This window comes from Labeo rohita, chromosome 15, assembly GCF_022985175.1.
Source record: "Labeo rohita strain BAU-BD-2019 chromosome 15, IGBB_LRoh.1.0, whole genome shotgun sequence".
Lineage (NCBI taxonomy): Eukaryota > Metazoa > Chordata > Actinopteri > Cypriniformes > Cyprinidae > Labeo > Labeo rohita.
The window spans coordinates 17,360,204-17,376,668 of record NC_066883.1 but is presented as its reverse complement, the minus strand read 5'-3'; the positions used below and the strand labels follow the sequence as shown (position 1 = coordinate 17,376,668).

General features: G+C 40.8%; 1 protein-coding gene across 7 annotated transcripts in view; it reads right to left on the bottom strand.

Moving 5' to 3' along the window:
- Positions 1–1,607: 1,607 nt before the first annotated feature.
- Positions 1,608–16,465, bottom strand: part of igsf9ba (immunoglobulin superfamily, member 9Ba) — a 96,139-nt gene continuing 81,281 nt past the window's right edge. The window contains exons 12-22 of one of the 7 annotated variants that reach the window (XR_007829205.1): positions 15,304–15,427; positions 14,872–15,047; positions 14,559–14,785; positions 12,190–12,274; positions 11,450–11,611; positions 11,207–11,252; positions 10,501–10,587; positions 8,319–9,965; positions 7,678–7,723; positions 6,206–7,055; positions 5,963–5,979 (exon numbers count right to left, since the gene is read on the bottom strand). Coding sequence is in view for 5 of the 7 variants with exons in the window: in XM_051129472.1 (XP_050985429.1) it covers positions 5,759–5,979; positions 6,206–6,336; positions 8,319–9,965; positions 10,501–10,587; positions 11,207–11,252; positions 11,450–11,611; positions 12,190–12,274; positions 14,559–14,785; positions 14,872–15,047; positions 15,304–15,427 (2,906 nt within the window). In the remaining 2 variants the exon portion in view is untranslated. Of the gene's footprint in view, positions 5,980–6,205; positions 7,724–8,314; positions 9,966–10,500; positions 10,588–11,206; positions 11,253–11,449; positions 11,612–12,189; positions 12,275–14,558; positions 14,786–14,871; positions 15,048–15,303; positions 15,428–16,465 lie in introns of those variants that run through there. The other 6 variants (XM_051129472.1, XM_051129473.1, XR_007829206.1 and 3 more) reach the window with 6 other exon arrangements.

Genomic DNA, 16,465 nt, shown 5'->3' with positions numbered 1-16,465 from the left:
CGAAACAAAACGCTCCAATCAATCCTGGATACTATGCTTTTGAAAAACGGCGGCTTTTGAAAACGATGGCATGGCTGCCAACATTTACTTTTGGCATCCTGTACGACAGTGTAAACAATAACATCATGCTCATTGTTGAGCCCATAGATATGTATACGTAGATTCCTCATTCAACTGCTCCAAGCAGGTACTGTAGACGTGTCTGCCATCTAAATAATACGGAATCTACCTATACATAACTATGGTTGTACCTGCATAAATGGTCATGTGACAAGCGTTTACGGTTGTTTAGTGTAGACAGAGATATTTTCTGAAACGCAGGGAAAACCCTAGTGTAGATGAGGATCCTTTTTTATTTTAAAACGTTTTGAAATAATAAACACATTAGTGTAAACAGGGCCTCATGTCTATACAGTAGAATGCAGAAAAACACTCTTCAGCAATAAAAAAAAAAATGTTTATCTTGAGTCATTTTTGCTTATTAGTATGACTGAACTGAATCATTGAAAATAAGCAGCAGAGACGCTGGTTAATAAAATGGGATTAAATACATAAAGGATGTATTATTTAACATTTAATTATTGCAGGTTTGCGTCATATTCACTGTTTTGATACATTTTGATGAATAATCAGTCAGGGTTTTTGTGTGTGTGTGTACTTGTTTTTTATACATTGTGGGGACCAAATGTCCCCACAAGGATAGTAAAACCTGAAATTTTTGACGGTCCCCACAATGTTAAAAAATTCTTAAAAATAGTAAATGATGTTTATCTGAAAGTGTAACGATGCAAACATGTTTTCTGTGAGGGCTAGGTTTAGGGTTAGGGGATAGACAATATTGTTTGGTCAGTATAAAATCTATAGAAGTCTATGGAAAGTCCCCACAGTTCACAAAAACAAACGTGTGTGTGTGTGTGTGTGAGTGAGACAAATTAATTGCACGTTCACTATATTTATTCTAGAACTGAAGTAACATCTTACTCCCGAGTTCTCTCAAGACGGGGAGCTTTCAATCGATAAATAGGGAAAAATAGTAACTGGCATTACTTACTTGAAAAAGTAATGTGTTACTTTACTAGTTACTTGAAAAAAAGTAATCTAATTAAATAAATGCTTTGTTTATAATGAGGAGGATGTTTTAAGCTATGAAACTTGCAGGATGTTTTAATGATGCCAAATTTGATTTCTCATGTCATGTCATCTTTAAGCAAAATTGACCCAAAGACTATAGAAGGGTTAACCAAAACTTAAATCTATCTCAACCTTGGGAAACCATCATCACAATAATTATACAATTATCTGGCCAATGCCAAGGCGTTGGCCTCGAGAGTGATGCCAGGGCTATAGTGTTATCTGTTATTATTGTTTGTGTTAGTCACTCACTTCAGATAAATAGGTGTGTGAGAGGGAGTTGTGTTAGTTCAGGACTTTGCACCTGGATGAACACTTAATTTCCTATATGACAGCATTATCAGTCATTGGGGCAAACTTTTGGAGAACACCTCCCCTCTAAGGCATTTTGCTTGATGTGTAGATTTAAAATTATGCAATAGTGGCCTCTAGTGGCCAGTGCAGATGAACAGTCAAAAATCACTCGTCACACACTCTTAGATTTTTTTTTTATTATATCAAAATACAAAAAGTTTTACGGGGTTATTACATGGACCAAAGCGTTGGAAAATGTCAACCTAATAGAGCTTGCCAAAATGTGCATATCTGGGCATCTGGTGATGTAAACAATGCAAATTGAACGGCTCCACTGTACAGAACTTCAATTGGGCTGTTAAAGACAGCATACACACACACATTTAACACTCTGTATGTTTCGTTCCCAGGTCTGGTATTGATGTAACTCTCATTTGTCAGGATAGCATATTCTTTTTGATCGGGGTCTTATTCTAGAGCAAGACTTAATAAATGTAAATAATAAAAAAAAAATGATGAAAGCAATAGAATAAAAGTAATAGAACAATGGGATTTTCTTTATTCTCTAAAAACGCCATTGCTTACTGTAGGGTTGTTCCCTTTTAATATCAAGATGCTGAATCAAAGTGTCCAGCTGAGTTATTGTGGAGGTCAATGTCATACTTCAGAAGTTGGTAGTACATATACAAAACATCTTGAACATTTACTCCTAGCAGCATGAAGACACACCAGGCACCATATCTTAACATCTGAGTATGTGGAGACACCGAATGCCCGAGAAAAATACTGCTAATAGTACTAATCAAGGACGAGAAGATAGAGGCACACTGCACCTTGTTTCATAATCAGAGTCGTCTAGCAATTTGGAGGATTCCTTAGCAGTGGCAGAAGAATCAAACAATGCATCATAATAATAATAATATTGTACATAAGGCTTTGGTACAGCACCATACTGTTTAAGAATAATACCTGAAATAAATGAGATTAATTAACAAAAGAAGCCTTCGATCAAGTCACTCAACCAAAGAAATCTGAAAGAGAACAAACTATTTTTCTATGATCTTCGTTCTTTACGTAAGAACAGTCTCTTAAACATTGCATGTAGGGTGATTCAGAATGAAAAAAAAAAAAAACATGTTTGCCCAGAACACATCTTTATAATCTGTAAACAATGTACAACACAAACTCAAAAGCAGTTAGAAAGCACAATGCGATTTGAAATATGCTTCCAATAAGCTCTAAGTATGAGGTTTAATGTTAAAACAGTCGTAAATTAGTGCATAATGCAGTATTACATTCTAAGTTTTCAGTGCTGGTTAATATGAACAGCAAAAGAACCATAAACAAAAAGATGTACATTATTTTAAACGAGACAGGTCCGCACGACTGAAATAGCTTGATTATGCAAGGTTAGTTCAACGGAAAAAGGAAACTAAAGTTTCACGAAGCACCATAAGAAGTAAGCACAAAACTGAATACAGGCAATCAAAGAGTTGATATGACACTTCCTGCAAACGAGCCCTCTTACAGAAGCAAAAAAGGGGGCGTATCTACCTGTACAGTATCAGATATATTCAAGAGAAACGTTTCGGTTCTCGCTTCAAAGACCAGAGAGCTGAAGAAAATGCCGTCAATCACCATCCACAGATATACAGCGACACCGCACCTGCGTGTTAAATCAGCGTGACAGCTTTATGCGAGGATGCGTCCCTCCATCTTATCCAAGAAAAACGCTATAAAACAGAAATGCCGCCGCTTGACGCGTCAGACCACCACCAGCTCGAGTGACCAGGTTCTTTCCATGCTAAATGAAAAATTTATTATCATACCGAAGGTACATTTCGTGGGTTATACATTGATATGCTGCCTCCTCAAGACTGGCAAGTTCTTCTTTATAAATCTGCCTAAATACGCGGTTTTTTTATTCATGGTGACAGCGAACGTTCACGCGATAACGTAAGCACATACTGTATGTCAAAGCCGAACTTTATTTAACAACTTTAACCGTTTTCGTACTGAAAGTTAGTGAGCGCACAGGACCTGCCCTGTGAGAGAGGTTTTATTGCTTGCGGTCCTACTCACCAGGAGAACTCGACAACGGAAATCACGACGGAGCTAGTTTAGTTAGTTTAAGACAGAGGACTGTGCGTGAGTTTGTGTGTTAACCTCTGAACCACAGCACCACGAGTTCAAAAAGACATAGCACCAAGTCATAATGTGTACAATGTGCCTACATCCTTGCACGTTATATTTCTAGATCATGTAAACATTATGTGGTTTTTGTAGGACTTATTAGCAATGAGTTCTTGACAAAACACGTAGCAAAAACAGAGTTAAGTCTAAGTTGAACACTTCTCCCCCGACAGCTAAAGGCAGGTAATCAGGAATATCTAAAAATAAACACTGCCCTTCTCCTCTCAGAGACTACACGATTAAAGCAGCCTTACGAATCGCACCACGTGTGGTGGAAAACGCTAGTAGTGACTGAGACAGACATAGAAATAAGCAATGGAGTCTGCTGACCTAATACTGAATAGCTCAAATCCACCGTGAGATGTTTGAGCATTCGTTTTCACGTCGAATAAAATAGTCGTATAAAATGAAAGAGAGAAAGGAAAGACAAAGTAAACAGCCCTTTGGGCACTCAAGTCAAATCCTCTAAACTCAAAATGGCTACTACGAATCTCCACACAGAAATTCATCCCAGCTTGTATATTCAGCCTTATTCAAGTACTGCATGAGATTTCATTCCGTTTCCTATTAAGCCGTACCTCATTATTAAATTCCAGTCGCAGAAGAAGATTCATTTTGGAGTTGGCGCGCAAATGAGCTAAAAGAGAGAAACATCACGTTGAAAATATCCAGATAAATCTGAATTCTAAGAGCAAATCATACATTCACCATCGGTTAAACTAAACTAACACACGCTCGAGTAGCTTTCACTCTCTCTAGGTAGCAGATCAGCAGCTGTTAGTGAACTCTGGAGACAATTACTAAACTCATCATTGATTCAAATAACACAAACATTGCTATGTCATCAGATGAGCTGTGATGGATGGCAAGTAGTAAAGTTTACAATACATTTTTTTTTTTTTTCAAAAGTGTCAAGCTACTTTTGGAGGTTCACTTTTGTAGGTATAAAGTAACCAAGAAGACTGGTAATCTTTTTTCAACTGATTCAGGACTATTTCACTTTACTTGTCTATGTTATATTGATGTCTTCATTAGTCTGCACAATATCTACTGTACTTCCTTGGTGTATTGTATGTCCAAAGCAAACGTATAACAAATTATTTACGTCAAGGAAGTGACGAAGAGATTAATAATGCATTTCACCACTTCTAACTACATTTGTGCAAGACAAGGACCAAGTAATTCTACTTCAGTTTAAATATTACATTTGCACTTACGCCATCTGAACGTGTCAAAAAGTTCAATTTCAAAAATCTAATGTGAACCTGAATCTTTTTTTCAGCAGGGGGGCTAATATTAATCTTCCTCCAGCCACAAATTAAAAAATGCCTTAAAGCTGTCCAATGATGTTAGTCAAATATCAATTATTTCAAAAATAAATAAGAAAGCATGTTTTCAAACATTGTCGCAGGACCAGTCTAGTACTGCGGTTATTCATTCTGAGCTTACAATTTCTATGATATTCTGTGCTTTATATTTCATGTTTAGTATTTCATAAATAAATAAATTGTAATTTCTGGGCTTACATTAATCCCTCATGTTCTGTAGTGCTGTCAAAGCTTTGCCACAAATAGACAACATACGTCCAAAATGAACTATGCTAGCTTGCACAAAATATGGTAGAAGTGCTGAAATATGTTCCAGATTATTTATTATTATTTTTTTTTTCTATTCTCTTTTTTTGAGGTATATTTTGTAGAAGGAAGAAAAGAAACCCTGTAGTAACTATCACGTCTTGAGAGACATATTTGTACAGAGCATGTAACTCTATCCTTCACAATATACACAGTTCTGACAACGTTATGACGAAAACCGAAGTGGCCGGCAAGATTTTTTTCTAGCATGTAATGGAATGCTATTCTTCTGTTTTTATTATCAAATGAAAAGCTTTTGTCCTGTCCTTTTCTGTTTCTTCCAAAAGAGCACCCCTGGACGTTTTTCCTTTGTGTAAATTTACAGAAAATACAGATATGTGTAGTATATTGTGCCAACCGAAGAACATAATAAATCGTATCTAGTTTAGACTGATTACAAAACAGTACTGAGAGCTTGTCCATTGTACATTTTTGCTAATGGACAAGGAGATGAGTAAGTCCCGCCTCACAGGACAAGTTTTAGTGAGTTTGGGGAGGGGGGGCTCTCAGAGCAGAGAACCATAGTTTGAGGGGGCAGGGTCCATACTGGCCAGGAGGGATTTTCTGTCTTCTCTGGGGTGAAGCCAGCGCAGCAGAGAGGACAGGTGAAGACAGGGGGACTTTCTAAGTGTACTTTTCCACTTTTTCTTTGAGGGAGAGCTGAGATGTTCTCTTTGCTCAGAGGCCTGAGATGCATGCGGCTGCTGGGTCTGAGAGGTGGACACATCTAGAGACAGCAGAGCAAATGAGACACAGCAACAGAATTGATTTTTGACATTTTCAGAAGAAAATGTGAGCGTTGCCTGTGCATGCAAACCTCACTGCCACTGCCACAATGTGAAGGTGTTGTGGGTGGTTTCTTATCATTTTTAAGCAAATATGCATGTAGTCAGGAGATCAGAGGAGACAACATGTCCATTTCTCCCAGTATGTAATGTACGGGTGAAACTGACCTGTCCTTTTCTTGAATCTGGAGTTGTTGTTCTTGTTGGCTGTTGATTTCTTGGCTTTATTAATACAATAATAAATCAGTGCTTCAAAGCTCTCAGACCCTGCAGGGACTCTCACTGCACCTAGATGCTCCCTGTGAGAGACAAACACAATGATGCATTACTTCACAGCGCCACCAGGGTGCGCTGCCCTCCACCGGCCTGATCAAACTGAAATTTAGCCCTGGACAGGGAACACTTTGGCTGCCCCAATGCCAAGTGCAAGGCCTTCATGACAAACGTACCATTCATCAGCATGTACTGTGCAATTTAGCAATTAATCAACTTCTGGCAAGTCTTGTTAGATATTATTTAGAAAATACTGTTTATCTTGTTAATATGAATCGGCTGCTTTCCATTGGTCATCAGAATAAAAGTTAAATACCAAATCATTCTTTTAAAACAAAAAACAGACTCTTCCTCATTAGATGGGTACTCTGCAAATTAAAGCACATTGTATTAGTTGAGTTAGTCTGGTGAGTTGAACATTTTCCCCACTCAGAATTTACTACAGAATACACCTAAATTAGCATGAATAAACCTTTTACCTCATGTTGTACACTGCTGCCATGCTGCCAGCACTGTCCAATCAAATTACAACTAGCCAAACTCTGCTGTTTCCCAGTAAGCTCAATGGTTTCCTATTAAACTGACCACAGAGGTCACTGTTGACTTTTATTGCACATGCCATTCCTCTATCATGGCAGAGTTCATGACACTCAAACGTCCATACTGAAGAGTCAGCCAACAACTCATGGGTTCACAAGGCACAGAAACACAAAGCGTTTACAGACAGTCTCCCCTGCTGCTGAGGCTGTGGAAAGAGAAAGTGAAAGTGATTAATAGAGGGGGGTGGTAGACATGACTGAGCACTAAAGTCCGCCACATCAAACACACTCTGGTTACCATGAATACACTGTACAGTGGCTTCACCATGCTGACAGGAGAAGAGATGGCAGGGAGGGGAGAATGGCCAGTAAAGAACAGTCACATAAAAGAAAGGAACCAAACCACTAGGACGATAAAATGTGACAAGAAATTTTAGTTTGAGAACTGCTGTTACTGATTCGGCATCGAGGAGAAGAGTATTTAGAAATGGCATGCATGATATTTTTGTACATGGAAACAAATTTTAAAGGGGAATATCCAAGTGTGCCTCTAAAAGGGCGCAAGTGCAAAATTTCCTGAGAAAAAAACAAACAAATTGCCTGTATTTAATAATCGCAGAAGTGCTTTGGTAAGCAATACTGGAACAAGAATGTCATTGTTTATATTCCAGCAATAAAGATATTCAGGATATTTAGCAAAAAAAGACAATGTATAATTGATATCATGTAATACAAAAAAAAAAAAAATCGTCATTCCCCTTTAAATGAGAATGATTTAAGACCCCGCCTGCAAACCCCTCCCCTTTCAGACATGGATTCGACCCTTACCTATTGTGGTGTAGAGGACCTGGTCACAACAATGCTGCCCAGATAGCTGAGATCAATCAAAAACAAAGAGGGTAAGACTACCAGAGTCTCCAGAGAAAAGCGGCGTCTCTACTCTAGATGAGGATGAGTGTTGCAAGAGATGAGCGCACACTCATCCCTGGCAACGAAGGCCGCCTAAGAAGGCCACCGTGATGGTCAAAGCCCTGAGTTAGAGGAAGTGAGAGAAATGGAAGGAAATGAGCTGGAGAGGGTGAGTGATGTGATCAGCCCACAAAAGAGGACAAAGAAGGAAGAGCCATGGGATCATCATGGATGCACTAGAAAATCCTTAATCATGAAAAACGTTATATACACTACGATAATTTCCTATATCAAAATTACACTCTTTAAAGGTTAAAGGAGAATAGGGTTTGAAGAAAATAAAGAAAAGTATGGAAATTTATCCTGTGAACCCAATAAGGAGTTATACTGGAGGACATGGACATTTGTGCATATGTAAATAGTTTCTAGTAAGATGTACATGTAAAACTACTTTAATCGAAAAAATCGCAAAAGCATGAAAGCATTGCTTTTGCGGTACAGATGATGAATAATAAATCTCCTTTGTCATTTTGGAGCCTCCAATGGTACAGTTCACCTACCCTGGAGAGGGTTCTGAGGGGAGCATCTCCTCATCTGTCCTTCTCTGAGATGGCATCTGGCCGAAAGCATCACTGCTCTCCGTGGGGGGTGAAGGGGACTGGGAGGGGTAGCTGGCCGCGGCTGTGGCAAAGGCCATGTGGGCACGGTAGCTGAGGCTGGGCCGCTGGCCGCTCTGGCCTTGGGTAGGTGAAGTGGCAGGGGAAGAGGAGAGAGACCTTCGGGAGAAGGAGACACTGGCGGGGTGACGGGCACTCTCGGGCATCTCTTGAGAGCGGGAAGACCGCAGGATGCTGGGGCGGGGAGGAGGGCGGACGAGAATGTCTGGAGAGCCGGCGTGTGAGCTGGGAGGGGTCTGGGTGAGAGGGGAGAGTCGCGACGGCTGCAGGACCACCTGCTGCAGGCCGAGATCCATCCTTCGTGCCGCCCTGGGGCTCAGCCAAGGCTGGGCCTCGGACCTCCAGCCGTCCGAGCTCTCACTGTGCAGTGTGCTTGGGCTCCCCATGCGGGCCGTGGCGCCTGAGTAAGGCAACACTGGTACGCCCATACCGTGGGCAGTGTGTCTCAACTGCCCCAGAGTCTGGGCCTGTTGCATAGTTATATGCTTGGCTGAAGGGCCCTGAGGCGGAAACCTGCCGGGAGATCTGCTCAGGTGGGCTCTAGGGGCCTCCAGCTGGAGGAAAGCAGAGCTTGAAGGGAGCTGAGAGGTGGTGCTAAGAGTACGACTATGGGAGGGGTATGGCGGGGGCTCAGGGAGGTCCCGGTGGAGATATGAGGAATGACGTGGTGGAAGAGCGAGACGGGGACCCTCCTGACCTAGAAAGGGGAAGTCAGGAGGCTGCCAGATCTCGGTCGAGCGAGAGGAGGGAGGGCTATGCACCAGTGGAAGGGCGTGGCCGGAGGCGCCATACTGATGGATCCTCAGCTCCTCCCTCTCCTCTGGAATGGTGGGATGGCGGAACGGCCCCTCAGGGGGGTATGAAGGTGAGGAGGACATGGCAGAGCTACGTGGACTAACATCAGGCATGTAAAAAGGAGGGTGAAGCTCCACCTCAGCACCACTACCTAGATAGCCATAGAAGGGGCCTGGAGGGAAGACCCTGTGAAAATGGGAGACCCGGCTCTGCCCTGTGGCCTGAAGCCGACTACCCTCCGAGATGCTCATACCTTCCATAGGCCTCTGGAACCGAGGGCTGTAGGCTGGGGGCTGCATGTAGGACTCCTGGCTGGAGGACACAGGGGATATCTGGGGCCTGAGGGTGGCCATGACTGGGGGTAGGGGCCCTGGGTCATCGTTCTCCTCATCTGATTGGCGGAACTCAGGATACAAGTCTGATTCCTCCACAAAAGGAAAACCCTCAATGCGCCGTGGCTTGAGGGACGCGTCGATGTCACTGGGGTCCATGACGAATCGGCCATCAGGTCCACGGCTGATCAGCTCGATGGGCGTGGTGACCTCAGCCTCGTGCTTGGACACGCTGTACTTCTTACTGGTTATTGCTCTCTTGGTTTTCTTATAGAGGGAAAGCTCTTTCTCTTTCCTGGGGCTTGGCAACTTCTTAACGTAAAGACCATGACCACCCAAGCTGGTCAGTGACGGCGGCCGGGAAGAAGCGATGCTCTCAGGACTGATCTTCCCAGAGGACAGCCTATCAATCAAAAAAGACATGGGGCTTAGGACCGAGCCCTGGGGAATACCAGAGCTTTAAATCAGCACTGTCAAAACAAGAATCACTCCATTTTAAAACATGTAATATAATTCAAAGACAATGGCATGGTATTACACTCTCTTGTGTACTAAAATTAACACAATTTATGGTTTTCATAATAGTCATTAGATGAAACATTGATCTGCATTTAAAGGCCATCTTAAGTTAAAGTGAAAAACGATGTCAGGATGAGAGATAATGGAGAACAACAGAATGGGGACAGGACAGATATGTCAGTAAAGGCACCAGTGAGCTAGCAAAATATCAGCTAAACTACATCTTCAACCAACTCTTCAATAATAATCCATCTTGCTGGCCAAACAAGTCTCAGAATTAGGAGCAGCTGAGGGCTGAAGTTGTCTATTCCCCCACAGAAGCGTTTTAGCTCTGCACCACTAACTGACAACATGCAGCTACGGCAGACAGGCGCATGCTAGCGCCCGCTGCAGAGAGAGATGCAGGTGCAAGCACTCACTGAGGGCTGGTGGATGGGGGCCTGTAGCTGCTCCTGTCTGGCTCTTCCCAGTAGGGCTCAATGCCAGGCAAGGGGGTAAGAGGAGGCCTGCGGTGACAAAAACACAATAGAGACGGGGCAGAGTCGGCCGTCAACCAGACTATGGTTCCACACTGCTATGTGGAAATGGGTGGGATGGGAGCATGAGACTGCAGCTCTATGAAGACCACAATGGAATCGAATAAGAGCGTAAGTCCCAGTTTTAACTGGGTTGGAGGTTCTACCCTTAATGTTCTCCTTACTTTAGCTCTAGTTAAATGTGAGAGTGACATGCTGCCATGCCTGCACTGATCAATTCAGAAGAGCTGGGGGATAAGCATCATGTTTATATTATATTCTTGCGCTACTGAAAGTTCTATTACAACCTGACTGGACGGCAAAAAAAAGAAAGAGCTTGAGAAGATTGTTTGTAATGGCAAATCAATGCATCTCACTGCTGAAAAGCAGAGGTAAGCACAGATGCATTTATAGCAGCCACTTTAGTGACCACTCAAATCCTCCTCCATGCATCCCTCACGGTAACACAGCAGCTGCTAGGGTCAGCTGTTTGATTTCCCAAACTGTACATGCTCTCTCTCTCTTTCTCTCTCTCAAGCCATGTGCCTGGTAGTCAACAGATTTGCAGAAGTGCAAAGTATGATGGATATTACCATGCACTGGTACTTACGGAGATTCGATGCTTTTCCTTGTGTGCGTAATCGATAGCGGAGGGTCTAAGGACAAATCACACAATGCCACATCAGCATGACAATATGCTTCAGATCTTTATCTGAACCACTGCAATGCTGAAGCTGGTAAAATGCAACACAACTAAAGGGATGTACAATTTTTTACAAATCCAATGAACGAACATCAGAGTAGAAATGATTCATTTTAGCTTTAAAACAAGAGACAGTTAAGAAGGACTTACCTCGTTTGCGTTTGAGCTTGCGACGATGCTGCTTGTTGACAAAACATGCAGCGAGCGTGCTGAAGAGGATGGCAGCCGCCAAGAAACAGATGGTGGCCACAATGCCGGCCACCACTGGCTTGGCCAGCCCCTCGTCCGAGATCTCTGTGGGAGGGAAGGGGTCTGAGAGAGGAGACACACTCCAGAACATGAAATTAGGATGGAAGAATGCAGCAAGCATGTATTCACAAAGCAGGTTAACGTGATCGCAGACAGTGATTCAGTTAGTGTGCATTATAAAGCAGACTATAGCATAGTGTTAACATAACTGCAGCCTATCATGTCAGAAGCACCTTACCTATTTAGATCGAGAGAGCATGTGGCTTTTTGAATGCAAATTGCAAAAACAAATTAGTATCTTTAATAATTACATTTTTTGTAGTTCATCTAAAATCCAGTGGCAATCCTCAAAATTGAGTCAGAAATTAAACAAAAATTAAACAACTACATTAGCATTTTAGCATTAACATTTAACTTTAACTTTGTCTTTTTTTCTTAGGTAATATTTTAAATAAGCCAGGACTGCCACTAATGCCCCCTCCAAAAAAATAGGTGCATGACATTCTTGTTTCACATGTACAACAGCAAAAAAAAAAAAACATACAGTAGGGCACTAACTACAATGAGCAGCAGAGGGCAGTGAAGCTCTAGGTGGCTAAAGCAATGAATTGGTGCATTTTAGTGACGCCCCTTATTCTCACCTGTACTTGACACTCCCACCACATTACTGCTCTCACTGACAAGATCATCCATTACAGCTAGCGCTCGGAATTCATACCAAGAGTCCTGGGAGACAGAGAAACAGGTCAGTGGGTCATAAATCCTGTGAGGCCAACAGGTTGAAGTGTCAGATCTACCAACAGATTTGTAACAAGAACATTTGTAGCAGACTCCGCTGTATGTCAGACTGAATTAAAATGATATCCTCTGAGCTTTTCAGCAGAAACGCATTCCCTCGCTGCGTTTCTCTAAATAGTCAGAGAACTGCCTTACTCTGAAAGAAATGATGATGCACATGATGGACATCACTAAATTGGCATATTATTTTCATTCAGAAATACATCACACGACAGATGTAATTTGGGTTTCAAACTGCAGATAACACTGAGTTTAACTTTACCCCTATTATTTAATGGTAGCTTAAAGGGATAGTACACCCAAAAATGAAAAATTGAAATTAACGTCATTAATTACTCACCCTCATGTCGTTCCAAACCTGTAAGACCTTCGTTCATCTTCAGAACACAAATTAAGATATTTTTGAGTACCACGCATGCATCGTGGTACTCTCATGAATGAGCGTCAAAGACTGACACGAAAGCGAAAAAATCGGTGAATAAAATTATTATTTTTGTTTTCGGGTCAATATCACTGTAGAGTGCCTTTTGGTGTCCTGTACATAAATAACTATGACTATGAAAGGGTGTGTTATATTAGGCTAAGTTTTCATATTTATAACAAAAGCATTACTTGGCTTTTTAAATACATTTTCTTTTCTTTTTTTTCTTTTTTTTTTTAAGTTTTGTGTAGAAGGATGTGTGTTATTTTGATATGTCCCATGCACTGCTCATTAAATTTGAATGAGAGTAGAATATAGTCAAATCATACATTTCTAACATTTTGTTCTATTATTATTTTGTTAAATAATAGATTACTCAGTTTGAGTGTATTAAAAATTTGGTAATCAAAATGATATTTTTATTTAATAAAAAAGAAATGTTTGTCCATGTTCCTTGAATGGTTGTCCACCCTGTTGTATTGGGGAATCTGCCCCTTTAAGAAAAGACCATCCCCTTTAGTGACAGATTTTTTATCTTTTCATTGGCTCATTCAGTTGGTGACTTTTACATTTTCTTCACATGAGTTTGCTTACTTGCTTTTCCTAAGCTTAATATGTCCACCCTGTCGGCATAAAATATGCTAGAAGTGATTAGAATACAGTATTTTCAAAATATGTAAGTTTAAATATGCAAACTTCTATTCAACAACCAGACAAACTATTTAGCTAGTCACAGTTTGTGACTAATATGCTCAAAAGCTCAAAAAGTCCACCCTGTCATTGTTCCAAAATGTCCACCCTGTTGGACACTTAGACTTGATAAGGTGGACATAGCATTCAGTTGTACTTAATATTGCTAAAAACTAAAATGAATGGGGGGTGGAGGGTATATTAATGTGATTGAGAATGTAATAGTATTATTTATTATTATTATTTTTCAAAGTTAAATAAATGTTTCATTGTCAAATTTTGTCATGCTTTGTGTTTTCTGCTTTATGTGTCCACCCCGTCATGTGCTGGTCCACCCTGTCACTTTGATATTTTAAAATAATATTTTAAATAATAACTGAATCATATATATATATATATATATAATCCAGTGTTCAATAGCTAGGCGTGGGGGCAATAACATGCCAAAATATCACAGTTTTCTCCAAATTAGAAAAAAATACATGTGTGAATTGTATTTCTTTAAAAACACATGGTTTACATAAAATCTTAATTGTATTTATAATTTAAAAGCTAAGAAATAACCATGTTTAGGAAACGGATATTAAACGTTTCAGAAAATATGATTTGCATCTTAATATTGCAATGAGAACTTATTTAACAGTAATATGTACTTGAGTGTTTATTTATGACATGACATAAAGTGAATGGGAAATTAAGACCAACATTTTTGAGTATTGTGAGGGTTGAAAGGCACTCTATGGTGACTTTGACCCTTTCTTTGTGCACAAAATATTCTTGTAGCTTTATAACATTACATTGGAACCACTGATGTCACATGGACTATTTTAATGTTGTCCTTACTACCTTTCTGGACCTTGAACGTGGTAGTTGCACTGCCTGTCTATGCAGGGTCAGAAAGCTTTCAAATGTCACATGAGGGTGATTTTTTTAGTTTTGGGTGAACTATCCTTTTAAAGAGTACACACATACCATACAAAAATATTGGGTCAGTTTTTCAGTTATTTAAAATGTTTTTGAAAGCCTCTTATGCTCTTGGAGGCTACATTTATTTGCATATATTTTCCATATCAGTAGTGATATTAAAGTGGTAAGTGTTACCTGAATAAGATCTCTTGCTATGATCTCAGTCTCAGTGGCAGGAATCAAGTCATCCAGAACCTCCCACCTTTCTCCCAGACGAAACTCGATGATGTAACGGTCGATTGGTGAAGAGTGATTGGCCGGAGGAAGCCATGTCAACAATACACCCTGCTGTGTCCGGTTGGCTGTGAGGCACCGTGGTGGAGTTAGAAGCACCAGTGGTTCAGGGGTACTTATGGGATACCCTATGAAAGATAAGGGGAGGTTGGAAGCACATCTCATGTGGAGGGTCATTTAAAGGTCCATTACAAGATGTAGAAATGTCACCCACCTCCTGTAGTCACAGTGACTACCTCACTGAAGGGGCCGGTGCCCAGCTTGTTCTGGGCCAGCACACTAAATTGATAGGCAGTCTTTGGCTCCAACCCCTGGACCACCAACCACGTCTGAGAGCCGGGCACAGGTATGGAGAGCCAGTCATGTGGCCCTAAGTCATTCTTCACCTTTCTATTGGGTCATACCAATAAGTTGCATTTTAAAACTTCAATTGAGTATTTTAAAAAACAAGAATATTGCATATTTCTTATACAGAGAAATGTAAATAAATTGAGCTTAAACATTTCCATAGATTCAGTGCATTTACATATCCATATAATCCATAGCTTTAACACATTAGAGGAAAAAAGGCTACACCACATCACGAGTACATTTAGAAAAAAGTGAGGAAGGAACTATATTTAGTGGGGGTTCTGGCATGACTTACACCGGGCCGTACCAGACCGAGAACGTCTGTTCAAAGCCTCCGTCATATCCAGGTTCCCAGGAAACGTTAGCGGAGCTTGTGGATGCTGACACGTGGACATTAGTTGGCGCATGTGGACTAGTGCCTGAAATGGTTATTTTTAATTAGCAGTGTCTGCAAATGCTAGTACTATAGCTCATACTAAATAATATGGATTTGAATTAACCACTCACCCTTAGTATTTAACTTTGGCACATACTGTAATTCTTCCTAAATAATACATTAGATAAATGACACATCAGATCATGTGGCTTGTTGAGCTGAGACATTTCTAGCCAGAATATCGATTGGGGGATGGGCTTGTTTGACCTGGGCCAATATGGAAGCACCTAGAAACACCTTAGCAAGTTTTGCACAGGCTAACACGTTTTTTGTTTTGTGCATTTTGTGTACCATGTATTTATGTTTTTTTAAATCACAAAAATATATATATTGTAAATAAATATATATCAGTAAATATATATATATTTACTGACCCCAAATCTTTTGCACAGTTGTATATATATTTAGATTCCATTATGTGTCATGTTGCATATAATGTAAAAGAACAAATTTACTTAACATTTACAAGCAGCAGGGTCATTGGTAAGAGGAGACATCTGGGAACGTTCTCTATTAGTGGCCCCAATTCATTCTTAGTGATTAACCTAAAATCTTTAAGGTCTAGGCCAGACTGTTTGTCCCAAAACAACTACTTTTCAAGATGGATTTAGCCTTGTCAGACACGGCTAGAAAGATTTATGAGAAACTGAAGAACAGTAGATCCATTTGTCTGACCTGAACCTCTTCTCACTTATGTTTTCTGACCAGACAATAAACTAACTCCGTGCACAGACTGACCCAGTCTGATAATAGCAGGAAAGTGCTGGATGGTGAAGTGGAGGATGGATTCAGGAGTTCCATCACATCTCTTATCGGCACCTAGCAGCTGCAGAGGATCTGTTAATTGCTCCCTCATTAAGCATAATCTTTAGACTGTCATGACACCAGTCCATCACCAAACAAATAACGTGTGTGTGGGGTTGTGTGCTCGCTGACACATCACTTGTCATCCGAGGGCGAACTCTCAGACGTGACAGCTGAGTTAGAGCTCCCACGAGCTACACGGCCCCCCTACTGTAAT